Source organism: Palaemon carinicauda, chromosome 30 (assembly GCF_036898095.1).
Source record: "Palaemon carinicauda isolate YSFRI2023 chromosome 30, ASM3689809v2, whole genome shotgun sequence".
In the NCBI taxonomy this organism is placed as follows: domain Eukaryota; kingdom Metazoa; phylum Arthropoda; class Malacostraca; order Decapoda; family Palaemonidae; genus Palaemon; species Palaemon carinicauda.
The window spans coordinates 70,491,517-70,513,324 of NC_090754.1; the positions used below are offsets into that span (position 1 = coordinate 70,491,517).

The 21,808-nt window shown below is 41.4% G+C and overlaps 1 protein-coding gene across 6 annotated transcripts in view; it reads left to right on the forward strand.

Annotated features, from left to right (window-relative positions):
- Positions 1–21,808, forward strand: part of Exd2 (Exonuclease 3'-5' domain-containing 2) — a 134,004-nt gene that overhangs the window by 65,285 nt on the left and 46,911 nt on the right. For 3 of the 6 annotated variants that reach the window (XM_068354019.1, XM_068354014.1, XM_068354016.1), the window contains 2 exons: positions 11,358–11,591; positions 18,821–18,980. In XM_068354019.1, coding sequence (XP_068210120.1) covers positions 11,377–11,591; positions 18,821–18,980 — 375 coding nt within the window. In that variant the 5' untranslated portion in view covers positions 11,358–11,376. The other 3 variants (XM_068354015.1, XM_068354018.1, XM_068354017.1) reach the window with 3 other exon arrangements.

The window sequence follows — 21,808 nt, forward strand, 5'->3', positions numbered from 1 at the left end:
TGTATGCTTGCTTGGCAACATTGAGTCTCTAACACTGTACCGGCTTGGCCAACACCTTGCCACAACTTTAAGCTGAATAAAGCCAACGTTCCAGCAACTGTGTTTGGTATTCCACAGGAGCTTTTTCAATAAAGGCTCTCCCCTGAAAACTAAATATGTAATAGTTGAAAGATTGGCGATTAAGTGGCTCTCCAAAGGACTACAGTACTTAGATCAATTAACATTAAACACTATCTCTCGACCAATGAAATTTGGTGCTTATAGTGCCCAACGCTATAGTAACTCTTGTAACATGTTGCTTACACTAATTCGTGCGACAAAGAAAAAATATTTTGAGAGTTCCTAATATTTTGAGAGTTCCTTTGATCAACTGAAAGAATGCTAAAAAAAATCCTGGGATCTCATTAACTGGTCCCTCTGGCCTGACAAGGAAAAGTGCACGTCACTGAGTAAACTCAACCATCATAAGGGCTTAACCATTACTGACAGCCAACAGATTACAAATTCTTTTAATATTCATTTCTATAACAATAACATTACTCTCAGAGATGCCCTGCCACAAAATAATCATTTAGATTTTCATTCCTATTTGCCTCTTTTAAATCAACAGTTTATCCATTTGGCCCTATCTTCTCCGCTTGAAATAATCATTATAAAAAAACTAAAGAACAAAAAAGCAAATATTCATCCCCCCCTACTAGACTATATAATATAATGCTAGCTTACTTGCCATTCAGATATCCTTGTTGTCCAACCTGTATTGCCTCTGGCATTTATCCTGATATTTTGAAAATAACTTGCGTTACTATTACTGTTACATAAGTCTGGTGATGAATTGGATGTCAATAACTATAGACCAATAAGTTGCCTTCTCCTGTTGAATAAGATTTTTGAAAAATTATTATACAGTCGACGACTTTCTTAATTAGATGTAATATCTTTTCTGCCTGTCATTATGGCTTCCTGCGTGGCGTCAGTACAGGTGATGCTGTTAATGATCTCGAAAATATCTACAATATTATGAATAAGAATTAATACCTTGGTGCAGTCTTTTTAGAGTTGAGTAAAGCCTTTGGCACTATGTCTCATGATGTGCTTTTTACAAAGCTCGAGCATTATGGAATACATGGAATTGCATTACGCTTACTAAAATCTTACTGGAGTTGAAAACAATTTGTGGTGGATAATGGGGGAGGGTTGGATGTGGCACCTAGCAGTACCAGCCGAACTTGGTTGAGTCCCTCGTCAGGCTGGGAGGAGCGTAGAGAGGAAAGGTCCCCTTTTTTATTTTGTTTGATGTCGACTACCCCCAAAATTGGAAAAAAGTGCCTTGGTAGCCTATATATATATATATATATATATATATATATATATATATATATATATATATATATATATATATATATATATATTAGATTTGCCAAGGCACCAGCTACCTGTGGAGATACTACTGCTAGAGAGTTAATGCGTTCTTTGACTGGCTAGACAGTACTTTATTGGATCCCTTTCTTTGGTTATGGCTCATTTTTCATTTGCCTCCACATACACTGAATAATCTGGTCTATTTTTTCCACATCTCCTCTGTCTTCATACGCCTGACAACACAGATTACCAAATAATTCTTCTTTGCTCAAGGGGTTAAGTACAGCACTGTAATTGTTCTGTGACTAGTTTCCTATTGGCAAGGGTAGAAGAAACTCTAGCTATGGTAAGCAGCTCTTCCAGGAGGCAACTCCAAAATCGAACCATTGTTCTCTAGTCTTAGGTAGTGACATAGCCTCTGTACCATAGTCTTGCACTTCGTCGCTTCTCTTGTAGTTTATTTTCTTGTTTTCCTCACTTGGCTATTTTTCCCCGTTGGAGCCTTTGGGCTTTTAATATCCTTCTAACTAGGGTTGTAGCTTGGCCAATAATAATAATAATATATAGGTGATAAGTTGACCAGTCTATTGAGTCTTTCCCAACTAGGGTTGTAGCTTGGCTAGTAATAACAATAATAGTAAAAAAAACAGGAAAGTGACTGGCCAGATATTACTACATTGGATCCCTCACTGATTACAGCTGATTTTACGTTTTCCTTATATATACACAGAGTAGGCCCACTCTTGCGTATTCATTACACATTCTCCTATTCCATCCTACACCTATCAATATTAAGATAAGAGAAAGATTCTTCATTCAAACGGTTAATTACTTCTCTGTAATTGTTCAGTGGCTAACGATAGAAGAAACTTTAGCTATGGTAAGCAGCTCTTATATACGGGGAACACTCCAAAACCATTGCTCTATTCTCTTGGGTAGTGTCATAGCCTCTGTGCCAAGTTCTATTTTGTGCTCTGTACCATGGCCTTTCTAGAGGGTACACCCATGCACACCAGTATTGTTTCCTTATTTATTTTCCTCAATGGACTGCTTTCCGTGTTGGGGCCCTTGTTTTTAAAGCATCCTGATTTTCCAAAAAAGGCTGTAGTTGGGCACATAGTGTGAATGACATATAATAAATAGATGGACATTTAAAGTAACAGAATGGTTTCCTAGAGATTGCAAAAGAAGCAGGAGAGAATGAAGAGGAGACGATGGATTGATGAACCAAGAAAATTTGCTGGTGTGGACTCTCATAGTAAGACCACAAACAGACGCAAGTGGAAGAATATGTCTGAGACCTTTGTTCTGCAATGAAATAGTAACGGCTGATGATGTCAGTATATTAGCGTTATCTGTTAGAACACATCATCGAAGCACTCAGAAAATAAGTCTCCAGATGCTTCTTGAAAGCCTTAATCTTTTAAGTCTTTCGGAATTTGAATGATTTTAACTAGCTTTTACTCAAATTTTAATTTTCCAAACCCTTTAATACACGTTTAGTCTTATTTAGTCTCCTAATTACGTTAATTTGAGCTGATGGCGCAAGAGCAGGAGTACTTTCAACTTCGTTAACTAGTTCAGAGCAATTAACTTCATTTTCACGTTATAAAGGTTCGTTTATATGATTGTATAATTAATTTGTAATTTGTTGAAATAGTGTCTGATTTCCTTATATGGTTCTCGTTTGTACATTATTGCTTGTTGAGGTTTTCCCCTTGTTATCGACTAACCATCTTTTGACATTACTTTTTTTAGAATGATTTATTGTTAATTTGTTCTCTTCAGTTATTTATTTCCTTATTTCCTTTCCTCGCTGGGCTATTTTTCCCTGTTGGAGCCCCTGGGCTTATAGCATCTTGCTTTTCCAATTAGGGTTGTAGCTTGGATAGTAATAATAATAATAATAATGTAACATTTTACTAAAGTGAATGTAAATTTCAATTGCATGCAATACCTTTGAAAGTTTTCGTAAAATTTCGTCAACAATTCAATATGAATACGATAATTTTTAGTTATCGAGTGTCATACCGGATGACACATTGAAATATTTTTTTTTTTAACTTTACTGTTTCCTTATTTGCTGTAATTATATAAAAAAAAAGTTTTACAAAGGATAAGAGCTTTTCCCGTCCTAATCTATATCAACACTTTATATTCTAAACAATTTGTTCGTTCATTTTTGTATATTCTATGTGATTGCCTTTATTTATATCTTTATTTAGTCTGCCAATGCAGTTTAAACTGCCTATCACTTTTAGTATTTTTTTAATGATTATTAATAATTTTGGGCAAACAAAATAGAAGCAAAATGAAAATAAGACGAATCAATCTGAAAGGTGTCTGAACAGTGCTCTCATTTTCAAGGTAATTGCCTCAGATTGAGTAATTTTGGCTGATTTAAGGAAATTTCCAATGTTACTTTCAAGGCAATATTTTTCCTCATCGGGTAATCTTTTGATTATAGAGAAACATTGTGTATCTAAAAATTATCTTTCAGATTTTTCCCAATAACTTTTTGATAATCATGATATAATAATTTTGCGTTTTATGAGTTTGTTTTTGGTATGTAAGGTAATTTTACCAATTTTTCTAAATGTTAAGACTTGGGTAATTTCTGAGGTAAATCCTTGAACATCATATGATATGAGGTAATTTCTGAGGTAAATCCTTGAACATCATATGATATGAGATCCCTGGTCCGGTTAATCTATTATCTATTCCCTAAAGTTTACAACTTATGCAAGTCTTTACTGTTCATTGCATTCATGCATGCCATGATGCAATAACCAAAGAAACCTTGAGATTATTCTAGTAATCGGCTGAGAAACCCATCTATCTTGAATGCTGATGTGGCCTAAACCTAGACGTACTATATATAGAGATAGTGAATAGTTGACCAACGTAAGTTTACCTCTAGTGACAAGTGTTGCATTACCTTGCAAGTGATAAGCTACATTGAAGACTGACCATTAGAAGTTTTGGAGCCTTTGTAAATCAGATCTTAAGTTTAGAACGTATTCCATAGTAAATATTTTCCCATTTCGTAAGTTTTGAACATATTTTTAAATTAAGCCTAGATCTGTAATATTTGGTAATGCCTAGACTGGGTTTAGGGTCTTTCCCATCCAAAGCGAAATATAAAATTAAATGAGGACATTTAAATTATCAAACTTCATTAATTCAATTAACTTGTAGGCTAAAACTTCGAGGTGTATGTACGATAGCGGCCACCTGTATGTATGATTACGGCAAACTTAGAGTATGGCAGTGGAATGGAGGGCGTTATCCCCCCCCCCCCCGTTAGGTATGTAGGTAAAGACGCAGCATTTAGGTTAGGTTGGGGGTGGGTGGGGGAATATAGCTTAGTTGATGTCAATTTTTAATCCAAATGGGAGTAACTGGCGACTGATATACAAAGGCTCCCTAAAAGTCTGTAAAATTGAAATTTGTAAGGGAAACATACAGAACACCACCTAACCTAACATAGGAGCTGTATACTTACCTACGTGGCTACTTGGGGTGGGGTTTATGGGTATCCCACTTTACACCACCACATCCTGAACTTACCCTATGACTAAGTTTCAACCCTGTGTTTACTTCCCAATCATCCAGCTTGATGATATATTTCAGACAGACAATGTTTGTGGTGCATGTATGATAGCAGTCACATGTACCGTATGGATAATGATGGCTGACTAAGAATATGGCAGTTGCAGGGGGTATTAGCCCCTGTTAGTTAAGTAGCCAAGGACACGTCTTTTAGGGTAGTGGGTGAAGTTTAGGTTAGTTAGTGTCCATGTTTACGGATGCAGGAGGAACTGTCCGCTGATATACAACCGTATTCCCAAGAATAAAATTGATTTGACAATTATTAAGAAGAAAGTTTCTGTCTGTCCCAATTAACTACATACGTTAGATTTTTATATTAAAACTATTTTTTATAGCTTAATAAAAAAGGAATTTTTTGTGTTTATAGGTGTTTTGAACATTTTTTATAATGATTTCTGCCAGAAATCCATAGTTTTTAGTTATGGTGGGTCGAGTACCGAGTAATATTAATGAAACACGGTCAAAACACTGGGGCTCTTGTTCGCCAGGATGGGACTTTTCCTCCCAAATATTATTATTATTATTATTATTATTATTAATTGCTAAGCTACAACCCTAGTTAGGAAAGCAGGATACTATAAACCCAGGGGCCCCAATAGGAAAAATAGCCCAGTGAGGAAAGGAAAAAGAAAATAAAATATTTTAAGATCAGTAACAACATTAAAATAGATATTTCCTATATGAACTATAAAAATAACAAAACACGAGGAAGAGAAATTAGAATAGTGTGCCCAAGTGTACCCTCAAGCAAGAGAACTCTATGGAGCCATTCGTAACAGTGTTCATCGTACAGTATTACTACCTCATAATTTAATTTGAGTTAACGATTTATTGTTTTTTTTCTCTGCTCGCTTAGTTTGCGATTAAACATGATCTCACTGCTCTAATGTTCTGGCAAGTGGAACGTGTTTCGCAACACCTGTTAGCCTAGGGGGCTAGTATTTTGGTGTTAATTATCAATTATGCAAACTTAGAATTTGTTTACCTAGATTTTCCAGCGATTCTTGATTATATTAGTAATGTTTTATTGAAATATTGTATGCTGATTAAATTTTTTTTTTGTTTTTTGGAAAAATATTTTAATGTAAAATAAAACCTACATATATTCCAAATGGTGAAATTTGGCCTAGCCATTGCTTCTGGTAGCAAATACATATTAGATTCTGTTTTATGCAAAGTAAGATATGTAATAAAGTTATGATTATTAAAGCTTTGGTCAACTTGAATTTTATACTAGCTTATCAACAGCAAATGGTGGAGTGGAAGCAGATGTACGTCAGAGAGTGAATGAAGGATGCAAAGTGTTGGGGGCAGTTAAGGGAGTAGTAAAAAATAGAGGTTTGGGCATGAATGTAAAGAGAGTTCTATATGAGAAAGTGATTGTACCAACTGTGATGTATGGATCGGAGTTTTGGGGAATGAAAGTGATGGAGAGACAGAAATTGAATGTGTTTGAGATGAAGTGTCTAAGGAGTATGGCTGGTGTATCTCGAGTAGATAGGGTTAGGAACGAAGTGGTGAGGGTGAGAACGGTTGTAAGAAATGAGTTAGCGGCTAGAGTGGATATGAATGTGTTGAGGTGGTTTGGTCATGTTGAGAGAATGGAAAATGGCTGTCTGCTAAAGAAGGTGATGAATGCAAGAGTTGATGGGAGAAGTACAAGAGGAAGGCCAAGGTTTGGGTGGATGGATGGTGTGAAGAAAGCTCTGGGTGATAGGAGGATAGATGTGAGAGAGGCAAGAGAGCGTGCTAGAAATAGGAACGAATGGCGAGCGATTGTGAAGCAGTTCCGGTAGGCCCTGCTGCTTCCTCCGGTGCCTTAGATGACCGCGAAGGTAGCAGCAGTAGGGGATTCAGCATTATGAAGCTTCATCTGTGGTGGATAATGTGGGAGGTTGGGCTGTGGCACCCTAGCAGTACCAGCTGAACTCGGCTGAGTCCCAGGTTAGGCTGGAGGAACGTAGAGAGTAGTCCCCTTTTTGTTTTGTTTCTTTGTTGATGTCGGCTACCCCCAAAAATTGGGGGAAGTGCCTTTGGTATATGTATGGATGGATCAACTATACAGTAGTTTAGTAACTCAGGATTAGGCTAACAACCTATTCCAGGTTATTGAGTTCTATATAATCTTTCAAAAGGTAGGGTATGATCTGTACTCTACCTAGTTGCATTTATTGGCTCTTGCATAGGCATGGAAATCTTGTATAGCCTTTTTAATGATAATGGTATAAGAACAGTGCAGTCCTTTAGCAAACCATTGAAATATCTCTACCAATTTAGACTTACAGTACCATTGTTTAGTTTTACTGGTACCTTAATTTTCAGAACAACGGAACAGTTGGGCACGTTATGTGAGAAGAACAATTCAGTAGTTTAAATTAGGTTACATCTTGACTGCCTTTCTTAGGGGAGTCATGTATTAACCTAAACCCACAAAACCTAACTTGACTTGAGTGCTATAAATCACACAATTCCTCATTATCAGGAGAACGTGTAGACTTATTGTCTCCAATGCAAAGTGTTCAACTATTCAGCAGTTTCTACTTTTTACTTTTACTTGGTTTTTATATTATCATATATACTGTATACTTCTTACAGTCTTAATAGGCTTAGTATATAGCAGGGTCAGGTGTTAGAGTCAATTTTTTTCTGTCATGTTGAATGAAGAGTTTCTTGAGGAAGTAGATCAGTTTAAGTACTTTACTTGGGGTCTGTTGTTGCTGTAAATGGTGGAATTGAAGGAAATGTATGTCAGAGAATGAATGAAGGCTGTAAAGTGTTTTGGGGTCAGTGAAGGGAGTTAGAGGGTTAGGAATAAATGTAAAGAGAGTTCTGTATGAGAAAGTGATTGTACCAACTGTGATATGTTGTAGAGGCTGTGTAATGAGTGCAAGTGGTGTTTTCGCCAGTGATTTTAGTTTTCTGGAAGTGTTGAAAGCCTTTTAGATGCTGTCTGAGGAAAGAACTGCCAGTGGATCAGAGGTGTGGGGAATGAAATTGACAGGAATTGAATGTGTTCAAAGTGAAGTAGTATGGTTGGTGTATCTCGATTAGATAGGGTTAGAAACTAAGTAATGAGGGTGAGAACAGGTGTAAGAAATTATTTAGCAGCTAGATGGGATATGAATGAGTTGAGGTGGCTTGGCCATGTAGAGAGCATGGAAAATGGGTGTCTGCTAAAGAAGTTGAATGCAAAAGTTGACGGTAGAAGTACAAGAGGAAGGCCAAGGTTTGGGTGGATGGATGGAATGAAGGAAACTCTAGGTGATAGGAGGATAGATGGAGAGGCACAAGAGCATGCTAGAAATAGGAATGAATGGTGACGCAGTTCCGGTAGATCCTGCTGCTTCCTCCATGACCGCTGAGGTAGTAGAGGCTTCAGTATATGAAGCTTCGTTTGTAGTGGTAACGGGGGAGGGTGGGCTGTGGCACCTTAGCTGTATGAACCAAACTCGGCTAAATCCCTTGTCAGGCTGGGAGGAGCAAAGCGAAGAAAAGTCCCCTTCTGGTTTTTTTTTTTTTTTTTTTTTTTTTTTTTTTTTTTTTTTTTTTTTTTTTTTTTTGTTGGCTATTCCCTAAAATTGGGGGGAATGGTTTGGTAGATAGATAAATAGCACTTGGACCTCCAGTTCCACCTCAACCATATTCCTCCTCACCACATCCATCCTCTTTTTTTTTTTTTATATATATAAGAAAGGTCTAGGCTAATTTAATATTACTGTTTTAAAATATTTTATTTTGATTGTTCATTACTTCTGTTGTAGTTTATTTCCTTATTTCCTTTCCTCACAGCTATTTTTCCCTGTTGGAGCCTATGGTCTTATTGCAGCTTGCCTTTCCAACTAAGGTTGTAACTTAGCTTGTAATGATAATAATAATACTCAACCTCCCTTCTAGTAGGGATATTACAGCAAGCCATCTCACCATCGTTATCACATTTCTTTCCAATAGTCCCTCCTTTTTCTTCCTAAGTGGCCAAGTATCTGGCCCATATAATAGTACAGGTGGATATCGGTTTCGTAAATCTTCGCTTTTAGGCTGAAAGGCATTTTCTTGTCTAGAAACAACTCCAATTACTTCTTTCTAGTTTTGCCATACATCTCTCTCTCTGTCTCATTGTTTTCTCAGTACCTCCCTACTTTGGTATTCCAAGTAGTCAAACTCCTCCCTACTTTGGTGTTCCAAGTAGTCAAACTCGTAGCTCTGTTTTAACACTGCACCATCTTCCAATTGTATGTTGACTTCATGTCCTTCTTTACTAATAATCATTAGCTCTGCATTTTCAGTGTTAATTTTCAATCCTATCGTTTCTTGGGCTTCTTTCCAACTTGAATACCTTTCTTGCAGATCTTCTTCTCTATTATAATGACTAAATCATCAGCAAACATCAATTCCTGGAAGCTGACATAAGTCCCTCTTCATAGTTTATATATGACATGTATTTTAACATGGTTACTGATAATAAGATATCTTATATTCTTTATCTCTTACTTATTATATAGTTTATTTATTTCCTTTCTTAACTGGGCAATTTTTTCCTGTTGGAGTATGCATTATTCGATAATTATGATATAAGTGTTTAACAACAAGGAACAAGAATGGACTCGGAGCTGATCTCTGATGGAGAGCAACCTCCAAAGCGATTGCCACAGTCTCCTTATATTTTGTCTGTACAGGGGTTCCCGCTTTCTCATACATCATCCTCACTAACCTTACCAACATCTCCAGTACTCCTCTCTTTCTCAAAGACCAATACACTAATGGTTTTTGTCCGTACGGAATACAACCCTCGTGTGTGAAGTTAGGAGGCTGCCTACAACACTGCTTGGGTGGAGTCGCTGTTCCCTCTCCTCTACGCTGAACGTACTGGGGAGACAGAAGTAAGACATCATACCTTCAATATGCACTGACGATAGAACCCTTTCAACACAAGTGACACCATGAAGGCCAGAGATCGTTCAAGTCCAAGTCCTCATGAATCAATGATGGGTCACGTTACATCACTCTGCTATCAGTCTAGACTTAAAAATTGAGCAGGTTAATCTCTTGTCAGAAAAGATAATTAGCAAACTACACGCACAAACAATTATTTAGAATATTACTGTGCTACATATATCCACTAGTTCATTAAGATAATGAAATCAAACACAGCTCTGTCATCAGTTAACGTGAATATTGTTTAATTAACTTGCGTAATTATATCATATATCATTTGGGACGTGTGTATATTGTACACGCGTAAATGGATGACAGAGTAAATTAAATTAGAATTAAGTTGCTTCAGCAAGATTTATCGGCAAATATTGATTCTGCAGGTGACTATTAGAAAACTAATTTTAATTCAAGATTAGATTTCTCCCTCTGTGGTTACCATCATCTCATACCCCTCTCTCCGGGCTTTTCCCTTTTGCAATTGCTACCACTTACTATTTCCCTCTTTGTCTTTCTAGGTTCCTCTTTAGTTTGGTAGTTTTTGTCTTCCCACCTCCTCTGGTTATACTCTTTTCCTTCATAGCTGTTGGAATCTCTAGACTTCCCCTCCATTATTCTTTTTCTTGTTGCTGCTTACCACTCATCCTCCCATACATCATACATACTTTATTGTTACTACCCTAAAATATTTGAGTTATGTAGGTACAAAAGACCCTTACAACTCTTTTGCTGCAGGAACATGGATGCGGACATGGAAAAGAACCAAAGAATATTGGCATTCATGACGAGTACAGTAGGCAGATAAAATTTAGGAATTAGGCATTGGTGTATAAAGCTGCCACTTCTAGTTGGAAAAAAGCCATATTCATAAGAAAGCAATTGTTTTGACATGTACTGAGGACATTTGGTCAGATAGTACAAGGATGAAAAGCTAGCGGAAGGGACCAGGAATTCATATACTGTAAACAAAAAAGGGACTTTTATTGTCTGGATTTCACATAAATATTCATCAATAGACCTTATCTTATCTGTTGCTTAAAGTGGTAAAATATTTTAACCTCTTGGAACATTTTTCAAGTAGGCAACATTGCAAGGAATGTGAGGTTGCGTATTGATTAGTTAAATATGTTGAAGTAAACTATGAATTTGTTAATCTTTCAGTTGAGATATCATGTGTCTGAGAATGTACGGACAGATAATAAGTAACAGGTGGCTAATTGTATGACAGAATTCATTGTTAGAATGTATGTCAACCTGGTATTTTTGTAATTACAGTGATATTTCATAACATTACTAAAGAATTTACTGGTATGAAATTTAGAAATTCATTCAATGATAATCAAGTGTGGGAGCTGTGAGTAATCAATTGATAATTAGCGAGTCAAAGATATAAACATGAGTTTTAAAAAACCTGACAATTGTTTGACAGTTAGGACATGAAATTTTTTTTTCAGGTGTAGAAGTCCCTAAAAAATGGTGATGAGAAATTGGGTGCAACACCACCCAGCCTTTGTAGCAAGTACTCTACTCGGAGGAGCATGTGCTGGGGCAATATTCTATCATCGAAAAGCCATAGGAAAGGTGGCTCATTCTTGGAGGCTTTTGAGATCAGTTTTAAAAACAAACAGACGTGTCCATGTCGTCACCTCTAGGGAGGCTTGGAATAAAATTGAACCACTGCTGTTGAGGTACAGTTAATTTATGGGCCGAATGTTATATGAAACTTGAGAATTGTTATGTTTTGAAGTCAATCTGAAAGGCAGTTGAGAAAATTTCACATGTTTAAAACTATTATACATTTACTTTTTCTTTTATCTATAGAGTATCCTTATTCTGTAATTACTGATCAAATTATTGTTTTTTCAATATTAAACTTACCCGATAATCATGTAGCTGTCAACTCCTTTGCCCGACAGAATTCTATGGAGGGATACGCCAGCTATCACAATACTAGAAGGGGGTGTACTTACCAGCGCCACCTGTGGCCAGGTACTCAAGTACTTCTTGTTGACACCTCCTCAATTATTCCTCTGTCGTGCTTCCGGCAAGACGTTCTGGGATACGCTTATGATCTTCGAGTATTTTCACGGCTAATTGGTGAAGTATTCTCTCAGATTTCGGCTGTCGCTTTACTGGAAACCTTCTTATATTAGCTAGATAGCTTTTATATAGTCCTGATTAACGGTTAACGATCTTTTGCTTGATTTTGGAACCCCCTTTTCGCTAACTCTTTGGATTCAAGATGTCTGACATTTCGCAAGCCCCCTCCCATAGACGATGTAGGTCTTGCAGTAGGCGTATTCCGAAGGCCTCGGTAGATCCTCACACCGCTTGTTCTGACTGTAGGGACAGGCCCTGTCAGTTAGAAAATCGATGTGAGGAATGCGCCGGACTTTCGGAACTGGAATTTGTCCGTCTTTTGAAATATTCAACTAAGTTAGAGAGAGGTAGAGTTAGGAGGAGTTCTTCTCACTCTTCACTTTTTTCCTCACCTCATGATCCCCTACCTTTTCCTACCCCTGTAGTGGCTACCCCCGAACCTACTGTTTGCCCTCCGCCTGATATGTCTGTTGTTTTGCGTGCTATTCAGGCCTTAGGCGATAAAGTAGAGTCAGTGGTAAGTGATCATAAGTCTCTGATGGCCGAAGTCAAGGAACTTAAGGTCAAGAGTGCAGTGGGTGGAATTAGTGCCAGTGCTGTGACGAGTGCTAGTGTCAGTGCAGTGCCAAGTGCTAGTGTCAGTGCCAGTGTGGTGCGTGAGGATTCTTCTGTGCGAGCCAGTCGTCCTCCCAGTCCGGGACCTCTTGCAAGCTCCCAAGCCCAGGGGAGAAGCAATGTCGAAGGGCATAAGGGTTCGGCAGGCCTTGTTAGGTGCACAGAAGTATCCTCGGTGGTTGCGGGCGTGTCTTCCAAAGACCGTCACTCCCACCTGCAGACGATTGAGCCCGTCTTTTTCTCGTCCGCTGATCAACTGTCAGGGAAGAAACGTTGGTCTCAGGTCTCGAGACCGCTTAAACGCAGAGTCCAGTCCGCGAGTGCTCAGCCAGGTTGCAGTCATTGGCTCAGCTCTGACTCGCCGCAGTCATCTGTCGACTGCACTCCGCCCAAGAGGAGTAAGGTTCTGCCACAACAGAGCTCGACTGTTAAGGCTTTACCTCAGCCTACTGTAGTTTCTGCCGACCCCAAGTGGACTCTACTTCAGTCCATGCAAGCTCAGCTTTCGGACTTGATGCGTGAGTGTCGGGCTGAGAGTGTTGCGCCTCCGCCTCCGCCTACACTCCCTCCGCCTGCTCTCGCTCCGCCTGCGCTCGCTCCGCCTGCGCTTGCTCCGCCTGATCGCAGTACCACCTGCCAGGCGTACGATGTTGAGCCACGTTCTGAGTTTGCTGTTCCCAGTGGTGTTCAGCCTCCGCCTTCTTTAAGGCAACCTTTACTATGGGATCAGGAGGATTATACCTCTCTTCCTCCGCCTCCACTTGCTGCTCCACCAGTGGTGCAACACTCGGTTGAGGTACAACAACCTCTCCCGTCCATGAGTCAGTCTCCTCAGCTCTCGCTGCAGCGAGCTCAACCCTCCACTAGGCAAGCACCACTACACCTTGGCCTTGCGCCTCAGGAGCCTCAGCTTGCGAGACATTTACCTTGTTCTGCGCAGCCTCAACCTCATCACGCTCCACTCACACCACAGGAACAGGAACTTGCTACTCCGCTTCCGCCAACCGCTCAGCAAGCGCAACCCTTGGGTTCAACCACTCATGCTAGGAGTCAGCCTCCTCCACCCATGCGCCTTCCTTCTGCTTCGTCTTTTATTCAGCCTTTGCAGTCTGAGCCTCAGGTTCTTCCTCAACAGTTACTTGAAGAGGAAACCGCTAATATTGTTCCTACTCGTTCTGACTCTGCTGTTCAGCATTCTTGTCCGATCTCTTCGCTACACTCTGGTGATGAGGTGTCTGATGATGAGGAGGCACACCTGGATCCCTCGTCAGACGTGGATGAATCCAAGCCTTCTCCACAGTCTATTGACTTTCGTAAGGTCTTGGCTCTGCTTAGGGAGGTTTACTCAGACCACTTTGTCTCTGCTATTCCCCGCTCTCCGCCATCTGAGTTTTCGCTGGGCATACAACAAGCTAAGTCCACCTATACTAAGCTAGTCCTAGCAAGGTCTTCTAAGAGAGCGTTAAGGATCTTAGGGGAGTGGCTGCAGACTAAGCAACACCTTGGCAAAACTTCTTTCATGTTCCCGCCGACTAAGCTCACTTCGAAAGCGAGCGTTTGGTATGCCACAGGAGAAGCACCAGGCTTGGGAGTACCTGCCTCTGCCCAGGCGGACTTCTCAAGTCTGGTAGACTCGCCTCGGAGAACTGCGATGAGGCGCTCTAAGGTTTGCTGGACCTTCTCAGACCTTGATCACTTACTGAAAGGAGTGTTTAGAGCATTTGAGATGTTCAACTTTCTAGACTGGTGCCTGGAGGCCCTCAGCAAGAAGACCTCTCCTGCGGACAAGGATTCTGCCATGCTATTAATGTCCTGCATGGATAAGGCCATTAGGGATGGATCTGGTGAGCTTGCGTCGATGTTTGTATCAGGGGTTTTGAAGAAAAGGGAACAGCTGTGTACCTTCCTTTCCTCCAGCATTACACCTTGCCAAAGGTCACAACTCCTTTTTGCTCCGCTCTCGAAGTTCCTCTTCCCCGAAGAGCTGGTTAAGGACTTGTCTGCTGCCCTGATACAAAAGGACACACACGATCTTGTAGCCTCATCGGCTCGTAAGTCTAAGGTTGCTACCTCAGTCCCCAAGACTTATCGCTCCCCAGTGGCTGATACCCCTGCTACGAGGTTCATACCGCCCTTTCGTGGTAGAGCCCCCAGCCGAGGAAGCTCCCGTCCAGACTCTTACAGGAGCAAGTCTAGGAAAGGCTCCAAGACATCTAAAGGAAAAAACTGACTCTCCGCATCTCCAGACAGCAGTAGGAGCCAGACTCAAGATCTTCTGGCGAGCCTGGGAGAAGAGAGGTGCAGACGCCCAGTCTGTCAGTTGGCTGAGGAACTGTTACAGGATTCCATTCTGCCTCAAACCACCTCTGACCACATCGCCCATCAACCTCTCTCCCAACTACAAAGAAGAGGACAAGAGGCTAGCATTGCACCAGGAGGTGTCGCTACTTGTGCAGAAGAAGGCAGTGGTTATAGTCCGGGACCATCAATCCCCGGGCTTCTACAACCGTCTCTTTCTTGTGGCCAAGAAGACAGGAGGTTGGAGACCGGTGCTGGACGTCAGCGCGCTCAACGCGTATGTCACCAAGCAGACGTTCACGATGGAGACGACGAAGTCGGTCTTAGCAGCGGTCAGGCAGGAGGACTGGATGGTCTCGTTGGACTTGAAAGATGCATACTTTCACGTTCCTATTCATCCAGACTCCCAACCTTTCCTGAGATTCGTTTTTGGAAAGGTTGTCTACCAATTCCAAGCCCTGTGTTTTGGCCTAAGCACAGCTCCTATGGTCTTTACTCATCTGATGAGGAATATAGCAAAATTCCTACACTTATCGGACATCAGAGCCTCCCTCTACTTAGACGACTGGCTGTTGAGAGCCTCCACGAGTCGTCGCTGTCTGGAGAATCTCAACTGGACTTTGGACTTAATCAGAGAACTGGGTCTATTAGTCAACATAGAAAAGTCTCAACTCATTCCCTCCCAATCCATTGTGTACCTGGGAATGGAGATTCGGAGTCAGGATTTTCGGGCTTTTCCATCGGCCCCCAGGATAAGCCAAGCCCTAGAGTGCATCATGAGCATGCTGAAGAGGAGCAGTTGCTCGGTGAGACAGTGGATGAGTCTCACAGGGACCCTTTCATCACTGGCCCTGTTCGTCGAGCTAGGGAGACTCCACCTCCGCCCTCTTCAATTCCATCTTGCAGCTCATTGGGACAAGGGTTCGACTCTCGAAGCAGTCTCTATCCCAATCACCCAAGAGATGAAGACCACTCTCCTGTGGTGGAAGCACAACCTCCTTCTCAGGGAGGGTCTATCGTTGGCTATTCAGACCCCCAATCTTCATCTCTTCTCAGATGCATCGGACTCGGGCTGGGGTGCGACCTTGAACGGACGGGAATGCTCGGGAACGTGGAACGAGGAACAGGGATTACTCCACATCAACTGCAAGGAGCTACTAGCAGTTCATTTAGCCCTGTTGAACTTCAAGTCCCTCCTGCTAGGCAAAGTGGTGGAGGTGAACTCAGACAATACCACAGCCTTGGCTTACATCTCCAAGCAAGGAGGGACCCATTCGAGGAGCCTATACGAGATCGCAAGGGACCTCCTCATTTGGTCAAGAGGTCTAAACCTCACTCTGGTCACGAGGTTCATTCAGGGCGATATGAACGTCTCAGCAGATCGCCTAAGCAGAAGGAATCAGGTCATTCCCACGGAATGGACCCTCCACAAGAGTGTGTGCAACAGACTTTGGACCTTGTGGGGTCAACCTACCATAGATCTGTTTGCCACCTCCATAACCAAGAGACTTCCGCTGTACTGTTCCCCTGTTCCAGACCCTGCAGCAGTTCATGTGGATGCTTTTCTACTGAACTGGTCCCATCTCGACCTGTACGCATTCCCACCGTTCAAGATAATAAACAAAGTTCTGCAGAAATTCATCTCGCACGAAGGGACACGGCTGACGCTGGTTGCTCCCCTTTGGCCTGCAAGAGAATGGTTCACAGAGGTACTTCAATGGCTAGTCGACATCCCCAGGACTCTACCTCTAAGAGTGGACCTTCTACGTCAACCTCACGTAGACAGGTTGCACCCAAACCTCCACGCTCTTCGGCTGACTGCCTTCAGACTGTCGAAAGATTCGCTAGAGCTAGAGGCTTTTCGAAGGAGGCAGCCAGTGCGATTGCCAGAGCAAGAAGGGTTTCCACTCGTAGAGTCTACCAGTCTAAGTGGGAGGTCTTCCGAAGCTGGTGTAGAGCCAATTCAATATCCTCTACCAATACCTCTGTGACCCAAATAGCTGACTTCCTTCTACATCTTAGGAATGAGAGATCCCTTTCAGCTCCTACGATTAAAGGGTATAGGAGTATGTTGGCTTCAGTTCTCCGCCACAGAGGTTTGGACCTTTCTTCCAACAAGGACCTTCAAGACATTCTTAAGTCTTTTGAGACGTCTAAAGAGCGTCGTCTATCCACTCCAGGCTGGAACCTAGACGTAGTCTTAAGGTTCCTTATGTCACCTAGGTTCGAACCTCTCCAGTCAGCTTCCTTCAAGGACCTTACCCTCAAGACTCTTTTTCTCGTCTGCCTTGCAACAGCTAAGAGAGTCAGTGAGGTTCATGCCTTCAGCAAGAACATTGGTTTCACGACCGAATCTGCAACATGTTCTTTTCAGCTCGGATTCCTAGCAAAGAACGAACTTCCTTCACGTCCTTGGCCTAGATCGTTTGAAATACCTAGCCTCTCCAACATGGTAGGTAACGAACTAGAGAGAGTTCTTTGCCCTGTCAGAGCTCTCAAATATTATCTTAAGAGGTCTAAACCTATTCGAGGACAGTCAGAAGCCTTATGGTGTGCCATCAAGAAACCTTCGAGGCCCATGTCCAAGAATGGGGTTTCGTATTATATAAGGCTTCTGATTAGAGAAGCCCACTCTCACTTAAAGGAGGAAGACCTTGCATTGCTGAAGGTAAGGACCCACGAAGTAAGAGCCGTAGCTACTTCGATGGCCTTTAATAAAAACCGTTCTCTGCAGAGCATAATGGATGCAACCTATTGGAGGAGCAAGTCAGTGTTTGCATCATTTTATCTTAAAGATGTCCTGTCTCTTTACGAGAACTGCTACACCCTGGGACCATTCGTAGCAGCGAGTGCAGTAGTAGGTGAGGGCTCAGCCACTACATTCCCTTAATCCCATAACCTTTTTTAACCTTTCTCTTGAATGCTTTTATTGTTGTTTTTATGGTTGTTACGGTAGGCTAAGAAGCCTTCCGCATCCTTTTGATTTGGCGGGTGGTCTATTCATTCTTGAGAAGCGCCTGGGTTAGAGGTTTTGTAGAGGTCCTTTAGTAGGGGTTGCAACCCCATATACTTTGGCACCTTTGGGTTGATTCAGCCTCCAAGAGGAACGCTGCGCTCAGTAAGGAAGACGAACTTAAAAAAGAGGCAGAGTAACGGTTCAATTCGACTTCCTTACCAGGTACTTATTATTTCATTGTTATTTGAGATAACTGTTATATGAAATATGGGATACTTAGCTATCCTTTAATCTTGTACACTGGTTTTCACCCACCCCCCTGGGTGTGAATCAGCTACATGATTATCGGGTAAGTTTAATATTGAAAAATGTTATTTTTATTAGTAAAATAAATTTTTGAATATACTTACCCGATAATCATGATTTAATCGACCCTCCCTTCCTCCCCATAGAGAACCAGTGGACCGAGGAATAATTGAGGAGGTGTCAACAAGAAGTACTTGAGTACCTGGCCACAGGTGGCGCTGGTAAGTACACCCCCTTCTAGTATTGTGATAGCTGGCGTATCCCTCCATAGAATTCTGTCGGGCAACGGAGTTGACAGCTACATGATTATCGGGTAAGTATATTCAAAAATTTATTTTACTAATAAAAATAACATTTTTTTTTTTTGTTTATACTGTACTGCACTGTAATATTCTTTCTTATGCTGATGGTTTTCTGTGTTTTACTTGTTTTTACATCTTGATCTAACAAAGTTCATATGCATATTTTTATGGTTTATCCCTTCAGTCCTTAATAAAACATTTACTTCCATGATTTAGATCTTATAGCATATATCCATCATTTGAAGGAACTTTTATTTGGTATTTAATTGGTTTTTCATATAAGAATAATTAGTGGTAATTTGTTTTTTCAAGATATTAGAAAGTTGTGTCTTTATTTTAGTGAAGCAAAAAGTGAAGGTGCTGTAGGGTTTGATTGCGAGTGGGTTCAAGTTCGTGGCCGTCGTCGTCCAGTTGCTTTGCTGCAGTTGGCAACATGTTCTGGCATGTGTGTTTTGGTGCGACTTTGTCATATGAAATCCGATATTCCAGACTCACTAAAGGTAATAAGTTTAATGTTAGTTTATTAACAAATCCATCATTTATTATAGTGTATGATAGATGAGTTTGTATAAAAAATTAGTTATATTTTATAAGAATATAATTTGAAAGATAAATTTGTTCCTACACAAAATTATAAACCTTCATCTTTTAATAGGAGCAGGATTTGAGTGATGGTGGAACTCTGCTGTTAAAGTTTATGTGGTGGTATTAGCGAAGGCGTTAAGCCCTGCCTACCCGACAGGCTATTAACCAGGCCCTTTGATTCCAGTTGCCAAGCAGTGTGTGTGTTCCCTCTGTGACTTTAATTTTTGCTGGATTAATTTTTTTTATTCTTTCTCTTTTCAGTGTTTGTTGTTTGTGTGCTGTGATAGAAACCCCACTTGCAGTCATATGGGTCTTGCCTGGTAGGTTTATGAGCAAGATACAGTAGATGTGGATCCCTATCTCCTTGCCCTTTTTGTAAAGGGCATGATTTTAAGCAGTCATCCCCCTATGATGAGGGTAAGTCATGGCCTCCTTTGCAGTGTAAAGAGTTCAGGAAAAAGAGAAAGACGATGACTAAGAGAGACTTCAGTTTCAGAGGTGGCAACACCCAAACTTTCTGAAGAAGCTCTTTAGCTTCCTTCTCACCTTCTGGTTCTCGACCTGCTCTGCTTTCTTTGGTTATCTGTTGAGCCAAGTTCTCTAGAGGAAAACCAAAGAACGGAGGAGAATGATTTGTGCTCGAGGCCAACTTTAGGTAATGCATAAGTATGACCTAACCCCAGTAAAGGTAATACCCCCTACCCCATCCTCGAAGTTTGCACTCTCTTGTAGTGACCAGTGAAAATGTAGTAAGGATTTAGGATTGAGGTATTTATGCCCTTCCCTTGGCATCATTAGTGATCTGTCCACTTTGAAGTTGCGTTTTAGCTTATGCTAGGATCTCCAGAACTGCTCTTACTGTGCCCTCATCTGCTGCAATTTCACTTTCTGAGGAAGCACAGGGTGTTGATAACCATTGACGAGTGCTTGCCTGTTGGAAAAGATCCTGGATCCTCTCCTACTGTTATTTTGTTCCCGCCCAGGAAATCCACAATTTAGATGTCTGTGGAAGAAGCGTACTCGGCCTCCTTCCTCCCTGCCCTTTTTCTTTGGCTTCACCTTCTGCTGCATCCTTCCATTGTTCGATTCCCTTCACTCCCTTTTGATCATCGGAGATGCAAGCATTTAGTGCTTCGCTAACCACAAAGAACACAAATAACTAAAGGTACCCCAGCCTCTGAGGAATCAGATGTACAGGCGGTTGTCCCTTCTTTAGGTTACTGTCTTGGGTCTGTTCTCAGTCCAGTACATAGGAACTTGATGAGAAAGGATTCTCCTTAACATGTTGGGACTTCCTCTCTCGTAAGGGAGAAGTCTAGGTACTTCATAGATTCAACAGCACCCAGTTTGTTACTTTTATCTGTGGAGAGGGAAAATCCCAAGACTGAGTCATTATTTGTCAAGGTGTTCAACAACCTTGGGAAGGCAACTGTGGCCCTTATCAAAGTTGGAATTATGTTCTTTGATCAGCACTTCAGCGCCTCTCAAGGATCGAATCCCACCCTTCAGCTGCCTTTGTTGAAACTTTTTCGAACTGTTGTGGATAGCATTAATTCTCACATCTCTGGTCCGAGAGATTTTCTATGCTTGATTGAACAAGCTCCTGCCTCCCACACCCTTTCAACTACAACACTTTTATGTTTTTGAAGATGTGGACTTTTCTCTTCTGATTAATCCAGCAGGGATTACACTGATGGCAGATGCCTCAATGGAGAGATTCTTAAGAGCAAGGGTATGGAGTTCTCCGCATCCAAGTCTGGTACCATGGCTAGCCTTGAGGCAATACTGGGGATCGACCACTGTTCAGGAACTATTGCATGCTGTATATTGCTAACCTCTCAGTTTTTGACAAACCTTGAGAAGTATTTCACTGACTTGATCCTGTCAGGCACCAAGCCTACCACCTTGGTGCATTAGTCTGCCAACCAGTGGGTGAACCGAGACCTCAAAAGGTGAGATGCTGTAGCTTCCCACTTTACTAGGGAGGTGAGACAACTGAAGGTACCTGCAATATGTAGTGTACTAGTTTTGGAGAATGCAGCACTGTTAATGCAAAAGGACGTCAACACTACAATGGAGAAGTGGAGGAAGACACATCTGTGGAGTAGTTACTTTTAAGGGCCCTAGCTCTTCAAAGGTAGCCTCATCAAGAGAAATGATCCCTGCCTCTTCATTGAAGCCTGCCTCTTCATTGAAGCAAAATCCCCTTTAAAGAAGATTTTTGCAACGTCTGGGGCCAGATCTGCACCTCTAGCCCCTTCATCCTCGGTGAAAGGTGTGAATAATGCTGTGCCCTTTTGAATCTGTCCTTGCCTGTCCAGTAGGGGAGGAAGTGGAAGGAAAGGAGGGAGGAAGGGTATGTAAAGATCAGCAGTCCCTTCCTTCAGCTTCCATGAGTGGTGGAATGCCTTTCAAGCTGTTGGACAATGTGGCATCATCACGGATCCAAGAACTGGTTGGTAGAATTCCTCCAGGATGGATATTGCCTTCTCTTCCTCCCCTCACCCGAGCACTGACAACCTATAGGGTTTCCAATTTGAGATCTCAGAAAGCCTGCGCCCTAAAATCAGAGGTGAAGAAGATTGTAGAGAACATACTAGGAATCCTATGGGATGGCTCTCCACTCCTCTGCTGATCTGATATTCTGTTTCACCAGAATTTGATTGTGCATTTTTTTGTGTGTATATGTTTCTGTGGTAATTGCTAAATACTTTTGTGTAATTCTATACTTAAGACTTCATAA